We start from the raw sequence: 20,655 nt of genomic DNA on the forward strand, positions 1-20,655 counted from the left end.
CGTGGGATGTTCAAGGCTTGGGAAATCTTTTTGTAGCCTAAGCCTGCTTTAAATTTCTCAATAACTTTATCCCTGACCTGTCTGGTGTGTTCTTTGGACTTCATGGTGTTGTGGCTCCCAATATTCTCTTAGACAACCTCTGAGGCCGTCACAGAGCAGCTGTAATTGTACTGACCTTAGATTACACACAGGTGCACTCTATTTAGTCATTAGCACTCATCAGGTCTCTATGGTCTCTCTCAGTTGCCCATAGACATTGCTATGGGCAACTGACTGCACTCAGACCAAAGGGGGGCTGAATAATTACGCACACCCCACTTTGCAGTTATTTATTTGTAAAGAATGTTTGGAATCATGTAAATTGGCAGTAGGTATGAATGGTTGCCTGTCTCTGTGCGCCGGCCCGATGATGCACTGGTGCCCTGTCGAGGGATGACAGCTGGGACAGGCTATGCCCCGTGAGCCTGAATTGACAAAATTAGGTGTATGAATGATTTTGTGTCATTTATATTTCTTTTAAACCTAGTAATGTATTTATGTAAAACACATCAAACCTCCTCCTTTGTTGTTGTTCGTTTACTCCTTATGCTGCTTAAAGATAATCAATTTTAATAGCTATCAAATGATCTGCACTATGTGTCAAGCATCCAACAGTGAACTCAGAGTTCATTGTGACGAAGCACAATTTAATGACGTAATTTAAAAACACACCAATAAAACAGTGTGTTATCTGAGCTTATGTAGGTACTGTGCAGTGTTGATTCTTGTTTGTTTGGAAAAGCAGGACTCGAGCCAGGCCCTCTGCACAGGAACAGCCTGACTGTACTGACGCAGCAGATCCTGGAGCTCCTGGTTCGAACAAAACAAAGAGATAGTATTTAATTTACATCGTTTACAACCTAAAGAAATTTAATCTGCCTCAAGAAAATGCCTCGTAACTCTTTCCGCCCCACCTCGACAAATAAACATTACTGGAAAAGATTATGTATGTCAAACGTCAGATAAGCATCAGTGAGAGTTACCATGACACTAACCTGTGAGTGGATGTTGTTCTCCACCTCTGCTACTATGTGGGTGACATCCGGACTCATGATCTCCTCCTCATCTCCATCATAAGTGCACTTCAGCTAAGGAGGAGTTATAACATTATTTGAGCATCGTACCACACCTCTGTAGTTCGCAATTGTGGCTTTTAAGCTTTCGGGCTCTTTTCTCAACAAAACCACACAAACTGCCGCAGATGAAAGCACGCAGGAGACAGTAACTGTTAAAACACCAAGCTGTGGCAACCAGTATTAAAGGATATGTGATAAGATAGCGGGCCAGCCTCTTCCTCTCTGATGCAGGCAAGTTGTAGAAAAACACACGGACCCCGTTCATGAAACTAGGGAGGTCTGCAGGGCTCTGGAGTGTAGCCGAGGGCCCGGAGGTTGCAGAGTCGGTGTCATCAGAATTTTGCAACTGTAGCCCCGGGGAGGATGCTGAAGTGGATGTCTGGGGTATAGCTGTGTTCTTGACATTTCTGCTATGATAGTATCTGAAAGTTTGGTTAAGAGAAGATTACAGACATCACAACTACTACTACTGAGTCCATGCTCTGAAAGCACTAAAAGATACATGAATGTGGGGATGCCTCTGGAAGCAAGGTGCTTCCTGATGAGCCTCTCTGTGCCGTACCAGTTGAAACCTTTGGTAGCGTGACCGATACGTGGAAGATGAACACTTGCTTTGTGTGGGAAAAAGACAACAAGGGTTAGTGGCTGTTAGCAGTAGCCTCCTGCAGTCTTTACCATTGAAAGTATTTTAGTGCAGAGGGTTACAACAATAAGAAAACACTGTGGTGAATGAGAATTAAGTCAAGCCAATTTATTTGTAGCCCAGTATCACGTGTAAAGGTTCAAAGGACATGAGGAGAAATAATAATCAAGTCACAAAGAATTTAAGAGGCATAAAAAAAGAAGAGTATTTGCAATAAAGACCTATTGAGCCAAAGAGAGAAGAGAGGGAGAAAGAAAACAAACCTGGTTTGATAATGTGCACAGCTGTGCCTCGATTACTAAATGTAAGATTTAAGAAGCGTCTTTACGAGTTTCTTAAAGGTATCGGTTGATTTTGGGGCACAAACAGCAAAAGCAGCGAGTGCAAAGTCTTTTAATCAGTTCATCTAGCGTGCAACATAACTAGAGGAAATATAAATTCCCGCTTCATTGGTTGTTCTTCTGCAGTTGTGTTTGTAAGAATTTGTGCGTGCACACATCAGATGGCACACAGCACGTCCTGTAAATCCTGCCAATCAGGTCTTACAGTAATAACGCATCATTTTCAATGTGTGTTATTATTGTAAGGTGTTTGGTTATTATTCGAACCTTTACAAGGGTTTATGTGAGCACTGCTGACTTGACACTTAAAAAATTTTTTTTCACAATTTCACCAGTCTCAGGCTACATGAAAACAAAAAAAAAGACATTTCACACTTTTTTGTATTAAAATAGCATGAAATGCTTTACTGCACCCTTGGTTCTTTTGGCCGCTTTGTAAATCTTCTTCAGGCCTTCATCCAGAGCACTCAGAAAGATCCCAGACAAGTTGTTGGCTTTGTCTCGCTGCTGTGCCACTATTAGGGCTAACTGGGTGACAGGAAGGAGATGGAAGCTGATCAACACATTATCTGATCACTGTTGCATGGCACTGAGTGCTGTTCCTCACAGCTTTGCAAGCCTGTCACCACACATTAACCCAAAGCAGGTATATCACACAACTGATCACTACTACTGCAAAGAAACAAAAAATATTGTGAAACAAGCATGTTTTTTAAGACATTCAGGGTGTTTTATGCAGCAGAGTTCTTCAACCAGAACCTACTTGATCTTGGCTGTTCAATCTGGACTGTTTGTCATTAATTGGGAACAGAAGCACACTTCCAAGATCCAAATCTGAAACAAATCATATTTAATTTTGTGACTCATTCTTCAGTCAGACCACCAAAGAAGAAATAAAATGCTTTTTTACTGTCAATCTTACCTTTCATCTTTCCAGCTAACTCATACTGCTTTCGCGGCTCGTCTGATCTCACCTCCAGTGCTGTAAACAGACCTCCTCTTCCCCACCGACCTGAGTCATCTACACAGGAATCACTACTTTGGTAAATAACACATGCTGTGGTTTGGTTTTCAAACTTATTGTGCCCAAGGCGCACCAAACACTAATTAAAAGCCACACCTGCATCATATCGTGGCAAAGTTACCATCTGACATGTTGCCAGTTGTTTTGGTTTGAACTGATAAATTAAGGTATTAATTAAGACTTTGCACGACATCAAAGTTTTCACACCAGGTTCTTTTACGCAATCCAACATTCAGTCCTGCTGCAACTGGTACAGATCTAGTTCTCTTTTGTGTAAGATAAATCTTTCTCTCTACAGAGGCCTGTTTGGCACCATGTTGGCATTAATCAGCTTCTCTAAGGTAGAAACCGTTGGTTAGGGTCTGCTCAACAGACTTTTTTTTTCTTTCCTATTTCCATTAGTGAGTCGTTCAGTAGTTCTTATTTGCTTTGCACAAGAAAATGATCAATTTTGTACTTTTTTGTTAACTTTTGCACTATAAGTCAGGGCTTTTAGTGTATCACACTGTAATAACAGGTAATTATCTAGTAGCCTCCTAAAACTGAGAGACTTAATGCTAAGGATGTGGTTACTGTGACTGACAGCTGTCCTGACAGTCTTATTCAGGTTCAACCTCTCCACTGTTGGTGTTTTTTGGAGGATTTTTAATCCAATGCACATCATATGTTTTACTCACCAGACCATATGAGGAGCTGAAGTTTGTGCTTTAATTCTGGTGAAAATAATTCTTGGTCTTAGCTTATTACTTAGCACCTGTACCTGTACCGAAAGGTGACATCATGTAATGTCCATATCCATCTATAGTTCCTACAAAGCGCACACTGAATTAAAAAAAATTCTAATGTGTCAGTTTACGAAGTAACAAGAAAAATTGTACATATATTTATTAGTTTCAGGTTGGCCATTCTTGTATTTTGCTCGTTTGTGTTGTTGTGTTTGCACATCTCTGTTGCTTGTGGGGCTCGCACACAAGAATTTCACTCGCATGTGCTGTGCCAGTGTGCCTGCACATGTGATGTGACAATAAAAAGTGATTTGATTTGATTTGATTTGAAAATGGGGCACGTACCAACGCAGTGGACGATGATGGCATCTCCCCGGGCGGTGTGAGGATGAGTAACATCCCCCAGAACGTAGTGGATATCCGTGCTGTCAGAGTCTGTGGAGCACATGCTGCTGCCATCCTCCTCTTCTTCCTCCTCTTCCTCACTGTCCACAGACGGCAGGCACCGAGATCTGTACCCGCAGGACTCCCACCAGGCCATTCTGCACAACGAACCCACAAGTCAAATAAAGGGAAAAACTGTTTGTGCAAAAGAAGTCTCAGAATTGTTTTAAAAAAGCAAATAAACTAATAAATCTTTACTTTTTCTTGTATTTCTGCTCTTCCTGCTTCTTCTTCATCTCCTCCTGCATTTTGGCTCTCTTGGCTGCAGCCTCCTCCCTCCTCTGCCGCCTCAGCTCCAGCTCAGCCTCCGTGACAGGCTTCCTCTTCCTCGTTGGAATCCCAAGGGCTACCGACAGTGAAACCTGAGAACCCATCGAGAAAAATCACACTCATATAACGCTTGCAACACTGGGATTATCAGCGTAAGAAAACATGTGAGGCTGCTTTGTATCCATCCTTTAAGTAACACTGAAAGCCTGGGTTTTTGTGGTTGCTGGGATTTCCTGTAATATTCATTCAAATCAACCCACAGATAAAATTAAAGTCAATTAAATGTTGCTCAGTCCAGAGTATACATTTGATCCATTTTCCATTTTTTTATTTGTGCAGTTTAATTTCAGTTGAGATTTTATGAGTTTCAGTAATCGCTTTGGTATTTGGAGAATTTTGAGGTGGATAATATTTGTCAGGCGCAAAATGTAAGAAAGTAGAATTTATAATATAAACAAAGCTTTCTAACTGTTGACTGTCAGTCCTGCGGTGATCCCATTCTCAATAAACACATCTACCAATGTGACAGTGTTTGAATATTTAGCAAAGTTAACAAAAACTAGCTTAGTTAGTTTTCGTTAACTATAATGCTCTCGTTAGCGATGTTAAAGCTACAGCTCCTCCAGAGTTAACAACCCGGTCCCATAGGAGCTACAACACTGTGTGTGGTAGGGAAAAAACCCAAGGCAACAAGAATCTTGTGATTAAAATAGGTTTTAACTGGTATTCACTTTTGATAACATTAAAAAAAGGCTGACAGCTGAAGGAAAAATTGTGACATGTAATGGTGAAATATGACCGAGGACCAAAAACAGCCTGCGGAACGTTTCAATCACCTGCTACATCCTGAAAGGAAGAGATAACAATCCGTCCAACAATAATAAAAGAGGCAGCATTATTATGAGAAATCGACAACAAGTCTGAACTACTTCTTCACCTGAATTCAAAGCAATGACCTTCATAGATGTGCCTGTGAAGTTTTTAGTCAGCTACTGTGATCATCACAGTGTTCCCTTCATTTTTCATGGGGGTGGATGTGTCCTCCGTCCAAGTGTTCCTCGTCTGCTAATTAACTTTAAACTGCAGAGCCACGATGAGTGTCTAACATGGCTAATTTCTTTTAAGTTTTCAGCATTCTGTCTATACATAACTAACCTCATGTGGGATGCATGTCCTTACAAAGATAATTCTGTTTTAATTTAAAGTCGGGGCGTCTTACTCCAGTTTTGTGTCGCAGAGCTCGTCCCTCTCCTGCTGCTCTCTGAAACCCGGTCAGCTGCTCCTCCAACAAACGATCAAAGCTCTTCTGGTCCTCAGAGCTGGGGTCCTTACTGTAGTCTTTCCCCTCAAAGAAGTACAGGTGGTCTAAAGGAGCAGAGGGGACAGAGGTTTGAGATAATCATCACAAAGAGAGAAAAGACTATGTCGGCTGTGATGAAGCACAGAGGAGGTCAAAATCTGCATGTAAACTAACAGGCTCCTGGCTTCTTTAAAGGCTTTTAATGGAGGTGTCAAACTTAAGGGACACGAGAGAAATGAGAATCACATCGGGGGCAAGACATATTTAGTTTGTCCTGCTTTCATTTTGTCAAAAGCCCATTTTTCTCTACTTAAACTTATCTCGTTGCCCGTGAGGAAAATTTTATGGAATCATCTAATTTATTGGGATGAAATTTGCTGCACATTACACCCGAAACACTTTCTCAGAAAAATCATCTTCTTAATGGCCTCCCTGACTTTCATTTCCTGTGCTGCGGTGAGACTTCCTTTTACAGAGTCGTCACTTTGAGATGGGTTCAAACTTATTTTGCTCTAGATTTGTGTCTTTTTGACGGAGCACCTTCCCGCCCCTCTTTGCTGTCCATGACTCAGTATCTCTGCTGGTGTTTGAATTCAAAATGATGATACAAATTATATCATTTAAAAACAGCCGTCATTTTATGACACATCAGTAAACGGGCCTTTCTTCATGGTAAAAAAAAAGAAAAAAAAAAAGTACCCACTCATTGCCAGTTATGCCATGCTGTGTTAGTTAGCTGTTAGGCTTCAGCTGTATGAGGGGGGGATGACTGGTTTTAATATATAATATAAAAATAATCTAGTTCTTGGAAGGTCTTCAGGTTGAGTTGTAACGCCTTGAGTCTTTACCTTTTCAGACATTCTGCCGTAGATTTGCTGCTGTGTTTGAGATCATTGTCCTTCTGCATGACCCAGCTTCGGTCAGGCAGCCAGCCTCATATTTGACTCTAGAATACTTTGTTATACAGAGGAGTTCATGGACGAGTCACTGACTGCAATGTTCCCTGATGCTGTGGCTGCAAAACGAGCCCGGATCATCATGCCTCCGCCACGATTGACCGCATGCAATAGGTATTTGTGACAAACATGGCGCCGTGCATTATGCCAAACACCTCCAATTGGGTGTCTTCAGTCAAAAGATGTTGTTGCCCAAGTCTTGTGGTTTGGGCTGATGCAGGTTTGCAAACCTAAGCTGTGATGCCGTAGAGAGAAGATGTTTTCTCCTGGTAATCCTTCCAGGATTCTTCCATGTTTTTCTAACTGTACTGTCATGAACTTTAACATTTAACATGCTAACTGAGGCCTGTAGAGTCTCAGATGCCACTCCAAGGTTTTTTTGCAGTTTCTTTGAGCCTTGCACTGTCTGACTTCAAGGTGAATTTACTGGGACATCCACTCCTGGAAAGGCTGTGGCATTGTGTTAACACACACCTCAATATACCACAACAGAAAACTGGTAAAATCTCTGCTTTTATACTACATTCGATAAGCAGCACCTGGCTGCAATGTACCCTTTTAATCCCTATGGAAGAAGTAAGGTTGTTTTTACCTTTTTTATTTTTATAGGACTGTATTTGAACACTTATCTGTCTTACTCTCAATGTGATTCTCATTTTCTCTTGCAGCCCTATGTGAAACTAAATTTGTCACTCCTGACCTAAAGTGATTTGCAGATTTCCTCTGTTTTCTTTGCAACCTCTAGTGATGAGCCCAAGAGAAGCAATCTTGGGTGTTTTCTCCTCTGTGGTTTGCAGTTCAAGAACCAAAAGTAAGACGGAGTCGCTTACATGCAGGAACAACATGTTCGCTATACCACACCAGTTACATTATATTAGTAGTTTTTGAAATTCGCACACTAAGAATAGCCCATAGTGATTTGAGATTTCAACATGTACACTATAATGAAACATACTCTGCCCGTCAGCTTCAGATCCTTTCCCTTCATCATCCTCTTCATTTTCTTCATGCTGGGAGTAGTCCTCATCATCCACCCAATGACCATTATGTGACAGGCCAAGGATCTTCTCCAGTTTCACATCTTGTATGGAGCTCTCATCAGATGACAAAAGCTTATCAATGCCAAACTTCAAGATCTCGCTTAGCTGTGCCGAAGAGGAAATGTGAGCAGAGGAGGTGAAAACTGGAGAGGTTTTCATACAAAGCGGACACACAGTAAACTGAGCACTGAAGGATTCAGAGATTATCAGGGATTATCCTGCAGTGATAGAATTTATTTTCAGTGATTTAAAGCTCACAAACCTGCAGCCCTCCTGCAGCTGACTGAGCTTGATCCAGTAAAGAGAAGCGGCCTTCTTCAATAACAGTGTTGGTGAGCTGCAACTTGGACACAGCGCGAGAGTACATGATCTCCTCCACAGTGTCTCGTGCCAGGAGGCGGATCACTTTCACAGGCCTGTAGGAAATCATTCAAATATTGAACCCCAACATCACATTGAACTTCCATTAAGATGAGAATTGTTAAATTCATAGAGTAAAGCTCAAGCTACCCATAATCAATCAGTCAATTAATCTTTACTTTTATAGCTCATTTCCTGTAGATTACTGCAAAGTGCTTCACAGACGACTGACATGCAGATATTAATACAATAGAAAATGTAATAAAAATAGACTAAAAGTTAGGTGAATCAAACTGAAAGGATAAACGTATATAAATTCAACTGCAGCAGTCTGAGACTGTAAATGTAGGTACATATACAGTGGTTGGAGATCTATTAACCAATCATGTCTGAGATTTGATTACATACAGTCTATGTGGCGCAAAAGAGAGTCTACATTTGCTGAAATTCACGATAAGTATGGGTTATTATCTAGCCTTGTTCTGAAACAAATTTACAGTCATTACGGACGTAAACAGATCTCTTGGACCTGATATCTACTGGCTAAGTCAGAGCCGAGTATGGCAGCCAAGTCAGCAGTCTAGCTGACTGATGCCAGACTGACAGTGTCATGCCAAGGCAGTGTTGGTATACAGCAAACACCCCCACAATGTTAAGGAGAACAACCGACTAATACTACCTTAAAACATGAAAGTCTGTTAGTCCAGAACACTTCAAAAACCTTTCAAGTTCAGTCACAAAAGCCATCAAAGGGGACATGAAACGCAACACATATAAAGGCTAATTTACATTTTATTTTAAAAAGTGACAGATTTTTTATTGTTGTTTTGTCCATGGCACGCATCGGCCTACTTTTCCTACAGACATACTGTTAGGATATCCAATCGTGCTTCAGTAAGAAACACAGTTATGTTTGTGGTGTGCATGTAGTGCTGTTATGTTGTAAACTGGATGTGCTCGTGGGAAAAGAAAGATTTTTTTACTGCATAAAATAGTTTTGATCGCATCAGCTGACTGCGCCCCTTACTTGGCCAGACGAGGAAAAATGTGAGTTTCTAACACCAGCTTGTCGGTCCGGTGAATCACCTCACACCTGGATCAAACAGGCTCTCCTCCACCTCCACGCAGTCCTCATTTATAAAGTGCGTAACAAACCCGAATATTACGGCTAACAGCTCGATTTCCCCCCTTGAGTGCAGCTAGCCAAACAGCGGGGAGCCAGATACTGCTAACGAGACGGAGAGTGAAAGTAAACAACGTAACATAAAACTCATTGTAGCAACACAAAAATGACCCCTTTAGACTGATTTTTAGTTGTTTTTATTTTTAGTCTCCTTGCTCTTCTTGGAGTTATCGGTTCTGTCACTAGTTAGCTAACAGAAACTAATGTAAGTTTATTAGCTGCAACCAACCAACCGGTTAACGTCATTTACTGACAGAAGATGGTGTTAAAGATGTTTAACTTTAGGTATTTATTTCTTAAATCCAGTTTCACAGACAGTGTTACATCTATGTCAGTTGAGAGTAGGTCTCAGTGTTATAAATAACCTTTATATGTGTAGTGTTTCATGTCCCCTTTAATGAAGACCACCACAAGAGAAAAAGACATGAAGACCAAGTAGATCATTTAATCGAAACTTAGGCTACGTTCATACTGCAGGTCTTAATGCTCAAATCCAATTTTTGGATCAAATCCGATTTTTTTGTCTGCTTGTTCACACTACAAATAAAACGCATGCGCAAAAGAAGACGTCACACACAACGCGCTCTGTCTAGACCCAGACCAAACAGTGTTATTTGACTGATGGCTGTTAATATAAAGACTTGTTTCGGACTTTACATTTCCCAATTTTGCTTTAAGTTATCAAGTTATTTAGATATGGCCTAATAATTATCCTTATTGCGGTTTTAGAGAGGAGCGATAGTTGCAGATTTCTGTCAGAATCTGCAGATTATACAGTACAAATAAAATGTTCACGTTTCTCCAACGTTGTCTTCCAAACAGTTTCACTGGATGGCCAGCAAGCGTTCGCGATGTCTTCTTGGGCGCTGATATTTGGCGTCTGTCTTGTGTCAGTGACGTAGAAGACTGATTTAATGCGACGTGACCGTTCAAACAGCAGTCGCTTTCTAAAACATCAGATATGTATCGGATTCAGTACCACATACGAAAGTGACCCAGATCGGATTTGAAAATATCAGATTTGTGCTGTTCACACTGTCATACCATGATCGGATATGGGTCGCAAAAGGTCAAAAAAGTCGGATTTGATGCGCATTCGCCTGAAGTTCATGGTGAAACCACTCTTAAGGTCAGCTGTTGGAGGTGTAGTGTGATGTGTTGCGACTTGCAGATATGTGCAAAATATTATAATATGTAAAATATTCGAATAACTAACAACAGATCATATCTTTCTCTCCGAACTCATCTCGTTCTTTGCCAGTATGCCCCTCTCCATCAGCCGTATTTGTACCTCACCTCTGAATGCTCTACCTGTTGATCCCCACCCTGCACCTGATTTTTTGCAACGTATCCTACAAATATTTTAAAAGCTATATATTTCTTTAAAAGAAATATAGAGTTTCTGTCTAACCAGAGGACAAAGGGTTATATAAATATTGAAACAACATAACACATAATCTTTAATAAGAAGCTAAATGGAGACAGCGACAACCACTAAGTTTTAAGGTGGAATATTTTCTCGCTTGTTGTGAACAGATCAGTATATCAACGTGACACCTCTAACAATTCATTCGATTTTAAGCTGGTCTCTGCATAATACACGAACTGCACTGCCTGAACTGGTCCGGTTATTTCAACAACAGTTACTGCATGAAAGAAAAACAAAAGGGGAGCTCTGCACTCATACTACAGTCATGATACTACAGCAACATTAAAAAAAGGCTGACAGCTGAAGGAAAAATTGTGACATGTAATGGTGAAATATGACCGAGGACCAAAGACAGCCTGCGGAACGTTTCAATCACCTGCAACATCCTGAAAGGAAGAGATAACAATCCGTCCAACAATATTAAAAGAGGCAGCATTATTATGAGAAATCGACAACAAGTCTGAACTACTTCTTCACCTGAATTCAAAGCAATGACCTTCATAGATGTGCCTGTGAAGTTTTTAGTCAGCTACTTTAAAAATATACTTTCTATTGTTGTCTCTGATTACATTAATCAGGAACATCCGGAACAAATGGTTTCGCAGACCGCAGATGTGTACTACAAAGCAGGATTTGAACGTATCCAGGTAAGTTGGCGGTTAAGTTCTTGTGTACATTTCCATGATAACATATGCTGCAGACCTAAACTGCTCTGCAGCGGTTTATGACTGGAGATCAAAAGGTACAAAATTATCGCCTACTGACCAATCAGTTCTCTAGGAAACAGCTTGGCTGTTCCTGGAAGGTCTTTTGGACCACTGTGCACAGGCAGTAGTAGTTCTAATGGCACCGAAAGTCTGCCTTTTCCTGATTAGCAACACAAGTTGACTTCACATGGATTCAACCATTCCTTTGATTTTGGTCCTTATTGACATGACGGCATCACACAGTTGCGGGTTTGCCGGTTGCACATCCATGCTATGATTCTCCTGTTTCACTACATCCCAAAGGCGGTCTGCAGAAGATGAGTACATTGTGGTCATGAAGGGATGGACCTTGTCAGTGACAACACTCAGGTAGGCCATGCTGTTTAAATGATGTGATCGGATATGGGTCGCAAAGGGTCAAAAAAGTCGGATTTGATGCGCATTCGCCTGAAGTTCATGGTGAAACCACTCTTAAGGTCAGCTGTTGGAGGTGTAGTGTGATGTGTTGCGACTTGCAGATATGTGCAAAATATTATAATATGTAAAATATTCGAATAACTAACAACAGATCATATCTTTCTCTCCGAACTCATCTCGTTCTTTGCCAGTATGCCCCTCTCCATCAGCCGTATTTGTACCTCACCTCTGAATGCTCTACCTGTTGATCCCCACCCTGCACCTGATTTTTTGCAACGTATCCTACAAATATTTTAAAAGCTATATATCTCTTTAAAAGAAATATAGAGTTTCTGTCTAACCAGAGGACAAAGGGTTATATAAATATTGAAACAACATAACACATAATCTTTAATAAGAAGCTAAATGGAGACAGCGACAACCACTAAGTTTTAAGGTGGAATATTTTCTCGCTTGTTGTGAACAGATCAGTATATCAACGTGACACCTCTAACAATTCATTCGATTTTAAGCTGGTCTCTGCATAATACACGAACTGCACTGCCTGAACTGGTCCGGTTATTTCAACAACAGTTACTGCATGAAAGAAAAACAAAAGGGGAGCTCTGCACTCATACTACAGTCATGATACTACAGCAACATTAAAAAAAGGCTGACAGCTGAAGGAAAAATTGTGACATGTAATGGTGAAATATGACCGAGGACCAAAGACAGCCTGCGGAACGTTTCAATCACCTGCAACATCCTGAAAGGAAGAGATAACAATCCGTCCAACAATATTAAAAGAGGCAGCATTATTATGAGAAATCGACAACAAGTCTTAACTACTTCTTCACCTGAATTCAAAGCAATGACCTTCATAGATGTGCCTGTGAAGTTTTTAGTCAGCTACTTTAAAAATATACTTTCTATTGTTGTCTCTGATTACATTAATCAGGAACATCCGGAACAAATGGTTTCGCAGACCGCAGATGTGTACTACAAAGCAGGATTTGAACGTATCCAGGTAACTTGGCGGTTAAGTTCTTGTGTACATTTCCATGATAACATATGCTGCAGACCTAAACTGCTCTGCAGCGGTTTATGACTGGAGATCAAAAGGTACAAAATTATCGCCTACTGACCAATCAGTTCTCTAGGAAACAGCTTGGCTGTTCCTGGAAGGTCTTTTGGACCACTGTGCACAGGCAGTAGTAGTTCTAATGGCACCGAAAGTCTGCCTTTTCCTGATTAGCAACACAAGTTGACTTCACATGGATTCAACCATTCCTTTGATTTTGGTCCTTATTGACATGACGGCATCACACAGTTGCGGGTTTGCCGATTGCACATCCATGCTATGATTCTCCTGTTTCACTACATCCCAAAGGCGGTCTGCAGAAGATGAGTACATTGTGGTCATGAAGGGATGGACCTTGTCAGTGACAACACTCAGGTAGGCCATGCTGTTTAAATGATGTGATCGGATATGGGTCGCAAAGGGTCAAAAAAGTCGGATTTGATGCGCATTCGCCTGAAGTTCATGGTGAAACCACTCTTAAGGTCAGCTGTTGGAGGTGTAGTGTGATGTGTTGCGACTTGCAGATATGTGCAAAATATTATAATATGTAAAATATTCGAATAACTAACAACAGATCATATCTTTCTCTCCGAACTCATCTCGTTCTTTGCCAGTATGCCCCTCTCCATCAGCCGTATTTGTACCTCACCTCTGAATGCTCTACCTGTTGATCCCCACCCTGCACCTGATTTTTTGCAACGTATCCTACAAATATTTTAAAAGCTATATATCTCTTTAAAAGAAATATAGAGTTTCTGTCTAACCAGAGGACAAAGGGTTATATAAATATTGAAACAACATAACACATAATCTTTAATAAGAAGCTAAATGGAGACAGCGACAACCACTAAGTTTTAAGGTGGAATATTTTCTCGCTTGTTGTGAACAGATCAGTATATCAACGTGACACCTCTAACAATTCATTCGATTTTAAGCTGGTCTCTGCATAATACACGAACTGCACTGCCTGAACTGGTCCGGTTATTTCAACAACAGTTACTGCATGAAAGAAAAACAAAAGGGGAGCTCTGCACTCATACTACAGTCATGATACTACAGCAAGACTTAACAAGTTCAATGAAAATTCAATTGTTTTTCTTAATAATGAGCCAAAACACACTTTCAGGCCTGCCACTCACAATCATCCACCCTAAACCCAACGGAAATGGTTTCAGGTGAGCTGGACCACAGAGTAAAAGTAAAGCAGCCAAGGACAGCTCAGGAGGTGCAGGAATTCTTTCAACGAGAACCTCCTGGCAATGCCCTCATGTTGCTGGTTGTGAAATGATGAGTGTGCAACATAATCTTGGCTTGTTTAACTTGTTTTTACGACATAAATCAAAAGATATCGCAGACATTGTTCCCCAGCATGGGAAAAAATAAAAATATGGAAAAACACTACCAAAGTAAGTGTTAACATTTTTGTCTCGCTCTGCTGCATCAATTTTGTTGCTTTCTGTAAGCATCCCTATGAAGCCTTATTGATGTGCAATAGCTAGGTTGCATGCAGGGAGTACTCTTTCACACCTAACTAGAGATAAGCCTAATGAGATAGTTATTTTCTTCAGCAAAACAGGACATCGTGCAGAAGTTTTCACCACTTCTTTGTGCTGTCAATGCTGCACGTCCCTTTGCGAAACGGTGCGACTTTCAGGACACCTAAATGAAATACCGATTGGATCCTGCTTGGAATCATTTCTCGTATGCTTCACCTGTTCTGACCAATCCGGTGGCTGCGTGCGGCAGCCTGCAAGTCATTTTGAGGGTTGAAGTCACTATCCACAAAAATGACAGTGTCAGCAGCTGTCAGGTTCATCCCTACTCCCCCTGCAAAGACAGAGGGAAAGAACAAAAACTGAAAATTGTGGCTCTCGATTTTTGTGCACGCAATAAAGAAACAGTAGGATTGGTGCATTTACTGTAAACAGGTTAAAGAAAATCATAATCTGTGACAGGAAACATGCTGGCCTTATTTACACAGGCGTTTCATTCTGCTGCAGCTCTTATCTCCTGTCATCACTCCCCTTTCCTCTCTCAGCCACTTCTGTGTTAGAAAGTCAGCTCAAGCTGAGCTTGCAGGCTTGTCTGCATATCTGAATCTACAGCAGAGTTCACAGAAGTGTTATCTTAAAAATTGCCACAGTCTTGTTTGTGAAATGCACTCTCAGCACTTTTGGCATCTAAAATGTCTACAGTAGAAGGGGTTACTGCTTCCCCTTTTCATATGCCTAGTTCCCAATCATAACCAGTGCGGTGCGTGATAGCGGATCATATGATGACTTTCTATCCCTATTTAGGTTTGTGTTTTTTTTAGCAGGAACCAGGATCTCTTTCAGGATCGTCTTTGACCGATCTACTATTTAGGTTTTGTCTACCCGTTTCTTGCCCATGCAGGTGAGGCTGAGAGCGCAGAAGTATTTGGTATTGAGTAGCAGGGGAGGGAAGAGGTGGTAGCTTGCTCTGAAGCTGCATTTTGTAAACAAATGCCAGCTTTTTTCCACATCCTCCTGCCTAAAGACCTGCTTCTTAAACATCCCTCTGAAATTTTCTGTGGCTAACCAATAACAGCCACTTCTTGTATGGGCTCTCCATGTGACATTTACCAGTGAGTTATATTAGTTATGTTGCAGTAAAATGAAAAAGCAAAAGATCCAGACATTTGTCTGAAGAATATCTTAAATAGAACCTATTCTGTCCCAGCTCTGCATTTCCATTCTTCTACTAGAACAGCTCTGCACGAGTTCAAAATGCAGCCCCTCAGTTCATCCTCTGACTGAAACAAGTAATTTTAGGTCCTCCACCTTTTTTCTGATTGCCGACAGCAGCTGGGTGGGGCTCCGGTGCCTCTGATGACCATATTAGGAATATCTGCACTCATTGAGTGAAAAAAAGGTTTTTAAAAAAGGAAAAAAAGGAGAACCTGACTGAAACTGAACATTTAGATCAGTCGGAAGTCTGCGCTATTGACTCACAGGAATTACTTGAATAGACTTCATTACTTGAAACGGTTTAACATGAGTTTATATATAAGTATATCAAAGAAAATACTACACCAGGGCTTTATTTACCGGCTTTAGTGCTGAGCAGAAAGACGAAGACATCTTTGCTGCTGAAGTTTTTCACTGCTAGGTTTCGTTCCTCCCCTCGGACTGACCCATCCAGACGTTCGTAGCTGTAACCTGAACAGAAAAGCTGAATTCAGCATTTATTTATAACTAAGAATAAATCAAATGGTTTTCAAGTTTGCCATTATGAAGAATGAGAATAATTACTAATTAATTCATGCCATTAAGAACAATTAATAGTAAGTCAATGAACAATAACCCCTCATGTTCACTCTCACTCACCTCTGTACTCCATGTAGTCCTGGAGAATATCGAGCATCCTCGTCATCTGAGAGAACAGCAGGATCCGATGGCCCCTTCAACCACAGATATGAAAACACAAATATTGTAAGACTCAATTTAAAGACGAATATGTGACTTAGAATATCACAGCATTACAGCAATGCCGCACTAAACCACCAGGTGGAGCCAAATAACACATCAGCAAACCCTTTGTGGAGGAATGTCAGCATGCTGTCCAAAAGACAAAGTTTTCCACTGGCTTCAATGAGATGTTCCCCCATCTCAAATGGCTCTGGCTCAACTCCTATCCAAGAAACAGACACACAAACATAGAATGTAATGGAAGCGGCTTTATCCTGTCCCACTGAAAACACACCTACGCCTCAGGTCTTTCCTGTAGCAGAGAGAACTAAAGCCAGTCTTTTTTACATCATCACTCTGCACCTCTCACCGTCAAACAGATAAGGGTGGTCAACACACTTCCTCAGGTTCATCAAGATGTTCAGCAACCGAGTTTTGCTGCCTTGGTCATTTCCAAAAGCCTCTGAAAGAAGAGTTTTAGAAGCAGATTGAATTTACAAATGACTGATGCCACTAAACAGATACTATTAGAACTATTATTTCCACTTGGCACCTTTAAAAACAGCCTACAAAGTGGAAAAAGCCAAAATCAAACAACAACAAAATCAGTGTAAAGTTATAAGACATGAAACAAGGACATAAGGACATAACAAAATGCCTTTGTTATGAGTTTTTGGTGGTTCTCAAATGTAACTTAACACCCGAGTGTTTCTTAGATGTAGACTAGTTGGTTAGTCTCATTTTTGTTCCTCGTTTAGTTGACTGAGAAATTAGTTGCCAGGAACATCCCTAGTAAAACTAGTAAACTAATAATAAAAGCTATGAAGCAACCATGAGAGCTCAGAATATTCGTGCCTTGATCACCTTCAGGTTTATTCATCGACTTTGGAACAGACAAAAAAATAGCACATTTCTCCTACACAGCTGGAGACCAGACCCAGAAGTTCTTTAAGGTGATGAGTAAAACCTTAAAACCAACTCTAAAATAGAGAGAACTGATAGAGAGAAGTCAGGATTTAGTGTCTGTTATGCCAACTGTAAAAATCAGTGATAAGCTGAGCTGGTGCTTTCTTGCTAATGCTATAAGTAAAGAGGCAGGGTAAGTACTGCAGAGAAAATGCATTTATAAATGACACAGCACACCATAGCGCCCAAGTCTCACCCAGATCCTTCATCAGAACAGCTTTGTAGTATTTCTTCTGCAGAGCGGACATGCCGTGATAAACCACCAGCTCGGTTTTCTTGGGCAGATCGACGGCCACCTGAGACTTGACTCTACGGAGCAGGAAGGGCTCCAGGATGCTTTGGAGCTCAGCAGCTATAAAAGTAATAAGATTCATGGTTAGCGTTCCTACAGTGCATTACTGTACTCCACTTTTTCGTGACCAATATTCACCCATTATATTTCAAAACATTTATTTGGATATGGAGAGACGCATGGACTCAGAAATAACACTGAATGTAAGCTATGCTTTGTTATGCTATAATTATGTATCGTACCCAACGCAGGCTGACTTTGTACATCAGAGTAAGAGTTGACAAAGCTGTCTGTGTCTTCTGGTATAAAGATATTGGGCTGGATGAAGCTCAGCAGGGAGTAGAGCTCCTGCAGGTTGTTCTGAATGGGAGTCCCTGTCAGCAAGACTCTGAATCCCACGAAAAACTACAAGAGAAGAACACAAACAAACTGATTTAAGAGGTCAAGGGAAAGACAATGAAGAAATCTGCCCAAACCAGGTGTTGCTTAGTACCTCTGTCAAAGTTTTGTGCAACAGCGAGTTTTGATTCTTCAACCTGTGAGCTTCATCAACCACAAGCACCTTCCACTTCCACCTGAGGAAGAGATCAGGGAAATATCAGCACATGAAAACTTTGTTCTCAGTGAACAAACCTTTAAAGACCATTATTCTCTTCCTTTTCTTCTGTCACATATAATTTGATACAAAGGTGGATTGCTTATATTAAAAATGGCTCACGTTTAAAAGAATGACCCCTCTCTAATAATCTCTGTAGATTACTACAGACACACAGGCTTCAGACTAATATTAAAGCTTTGTTTGTGACAGTTTTTTCTAGTCTTGGTTTTGTAGTGTGGCTAGAATAACATGATCATCTCAGGCATACAGGTCGCTAACCTAGATAACTACAGTTTAAGCCGATCTTACTGGGTGAAGGCCGGGAAGAGCCGACACAGAGCGACCTAAAAGCAATATCTCTGTTGGTACTGGTCCTTTTTTCTGTCACCTCTTGCTTAAAACTATATAAACTTGTATTAGGGCCCCACAGTTAAATTTTCCTCACAGTACATTGCTTCCAGAGTAGTTTATGTAGATCAAGAATAAGTACAAACTCACCGTTTCAAGAATGAAGCATCTTTGAGACACAGCTGGAAATAACAGGTAAAAAAAAAATATATATATATATCAGTTTTAACAAAGGTGAAACCTTATCCTGTTTTGTTTTCACTTAATAGCCTCCGACCTCATATGTAGTGAGAAGAACATGGAAGTCCTGAGAGTTCGCCTCCTGCTGGATCTCTGTCCGCCTTTCTTTGTCTCCTTTGTAAACCAGGACCGTCAGTGAGGGAGCGAAGCTGAAAGCGAGGCACACACAGGTTTACAGACAGCGCTAAAAGCACATTATCAAATGAAATGCAATTACTGATTAATGTAGCTCCACCTTTCCAACTCATTCCTCCAGTTCTCCAGGACAGAGAGTGGGCTCAGCACCAGAAATGGTCCTTTCTTCCTGAGAGCCCCTGACATGTACACCAGCAGAGAGATTGTCTGAAGGGATACATGATGACCAGGACACCGTTAGAACATGTAAATAATAAGCCATATATAAAGCAGCCCCCAAATGGTCAGATTCATGAGTGTGTGACACATAAGGGGAAAACTTCTCATTCAATTGAAGCAAAGTGTGTAATTTGTCTAACAAGCCACTTGGAAACCAAGAATCTCTCTTCAGAGAAACATTGCTTAACTTTGAAGAGCACTGGCTCTGATCCAGTGTATGCTAATGTTATAAAGGTGTAAGCCTATGGAGTAGAAAAACTGCATTAAAATAAATGTAATTATAGTAATTATACAAATGTCACGTTAGGTCCAAGTGACAGAAAAGTGCTATAAAAAATATAACGAAAGGCACAATTGATATGTCACATGGCACTGAGGCTTTTTAGAATCAACTTCTGGGCACCCCCAGTGTAACAGATGCTCCAAGCCTCACCGCCTATATAAAAACTGTCCAGCCATGCCAGGGCTCTGGATTACAGGTAAACAGATGATGTCATACCTGGCAGGTTTTACCCAAGCCCATCTCGTCTCCTAAGATGCATCCCTGCTGGTTCTTCAGGCACTGAGTTAACCAGTGCACCCCGTCCAGCTGGTAGGGTCTCAGCTGTATCCCTGTGAGGAGAAAGATCATCACCGCTGGAGCACGTTTAATATAATCTCTGAAAATTACATGTAGGACGGCGCTGAAAGTGTATTAATCTGCTCTAAGTGCGTTTAGTTTGTATCCACAGAAAACGCCATGTCACTGTGAATGAGTGAAGACAGCCTGAAGTTTGTATGTACTTTGCAGGTCAGTCGTCCAGGTTAAAAATAGCCTTTCTACCTCTCAATCCCCATTTCTTCAGGTCACTTTGAGCAACATCCGCCTTCTTTTTCTCCGCGATGCTGTTTTTTATTCTCACCAAAATGTCCGACATGTTTGCTGACCGGCAGGACTACAATTTATACGAAAGACGACTTTATCGCAGACATGCGAGTTCCCACTGTTGTTTTCATGCAGTTTATGCTTCCTGACTGGGTCACGTGACGCTACGGAAAGGCGCGCGGTTTTTTAAACTTCGCCAAAAGTTTGTTTTCTTTCTTGAGCAACGCTCATTTCTTTATATTTTGCTAGGAAAACGGGAAATATATGCAAACATAAATGCAACTACAGAATATAAGGGGAAAACTGTTTTTAAATTCTAGAAACGATTAAGAATTTGCACATTTTACAAACTTTGGCTTTTTGTGACAGGTCGCTAGTAACTAAGTGCCTGATAATAAAATTTAATGGTGCTTTCTTTGCTAGAAGTCACACTGGTTAATCTCTGAAGCCCGGGGTCTTTTTTATGCTTGAATTACTCATGACCTCAGAAAACAAAAGACATTCCTCTTTAAATGGACGGGTTCGAGGACTGGACTGAAAATGAGCGAAA

The 20,655-nt window shown here is 40.9% G+C and overlaps 1 protein-coding gene across 1 annotated transcript; it reads right to left on the reverse strand.

Moving 5' to 3' along the window:
• Positions 1 to 659: 659 nt before the first annotated feature.
• Positions 660 to 20,249, reverse strand: chd1l (chromodomain helicase DNA binding protein 1-like). Its single transcript, XM_085449396.1, has 25 exons — positions 20,064 to 20,249; positions 19,740 to 19,852; positions 19,122 to 19,228; positions 18,924 to 19,035; positions 18,797 to 18,828; positions 18,194 to 18,275; positions 17,943 to 18,105; positions 17,605 to 17,760; positions 16,813 to 16,905; positions 16,569 to 16,665; positions 16,362 to 16,435; positions 16,083 to 16,193; positions 14,727 to 14,841; positions 8,121 to 8,274; positions 7,774 to 7,963; positions 5,782 to 5,927; positions 4,491 to 4,654; positions 4,194 to 4,390; positions 3,022 to 3,120; positions 2,863 to 2,933; positions 2,513 to 2,627; positions 1,618 to 1,726; positions 1,307 to 1,537; positions 1,035 to 1,116; positions 660 to 849 (listed from the first exon to the last, which is right to left on the reverse strand). The coding sequence occupies exons 1-25, from the start codon at positions 20,155 to 20,157 to the stop codon at positions 727 to 729; spliced, it is 3,030 nt and encodes a 1,009-aa protein (XP_085305522.1). The 5' UTR covers positions 20,158 to 20,249; the 3' UTR covers positions 660 to 726.
• Positions 20,250 to 20,655: the final 406 nt, after the last annotated feature.

Source organism: Copadichromis virginalis, linkage group LG23 (genome assembly GCF_057382275.1).
Source record: "Copadichromis virginalis isolate Kocher_CV1m ecotype Utaka linkage group LG23, C_Virginalis_male_GT1.1, whole genome shotgun sequence".
Lineage (NCBI taxonomy): Eukaryota > Metazoa > Chordata > Actinopteri > Cichliformes > Cichlidae > Copadichromis > Copadichromis virginalis.

Bases quoted from the DNA above. Each gene is read 5' to 3' on its own strand.
- chd1l (XM_085449396.1), bottom strand. From the start codon at position 20,157: ATGTCGGACATTTTGGTGAGAATAAAAAACAGCATCGCGGAGAAAAAG. The intron at 19,036-19,121 runs GTGGAGCTACAT...CCTCGCTTTCAG, and splicing joins TGGAGGAATGAGTTGGAAAG to CTTCGCTCCCTCACTGACGG. The intron at 7,964-8,120 runs GTTTGTGAGCTT...TCTTCGGCACAG, and splicing joins CAGCTGCAGGAGGGCTGCAG to CTAAGCGAGATCTTGAAGTT.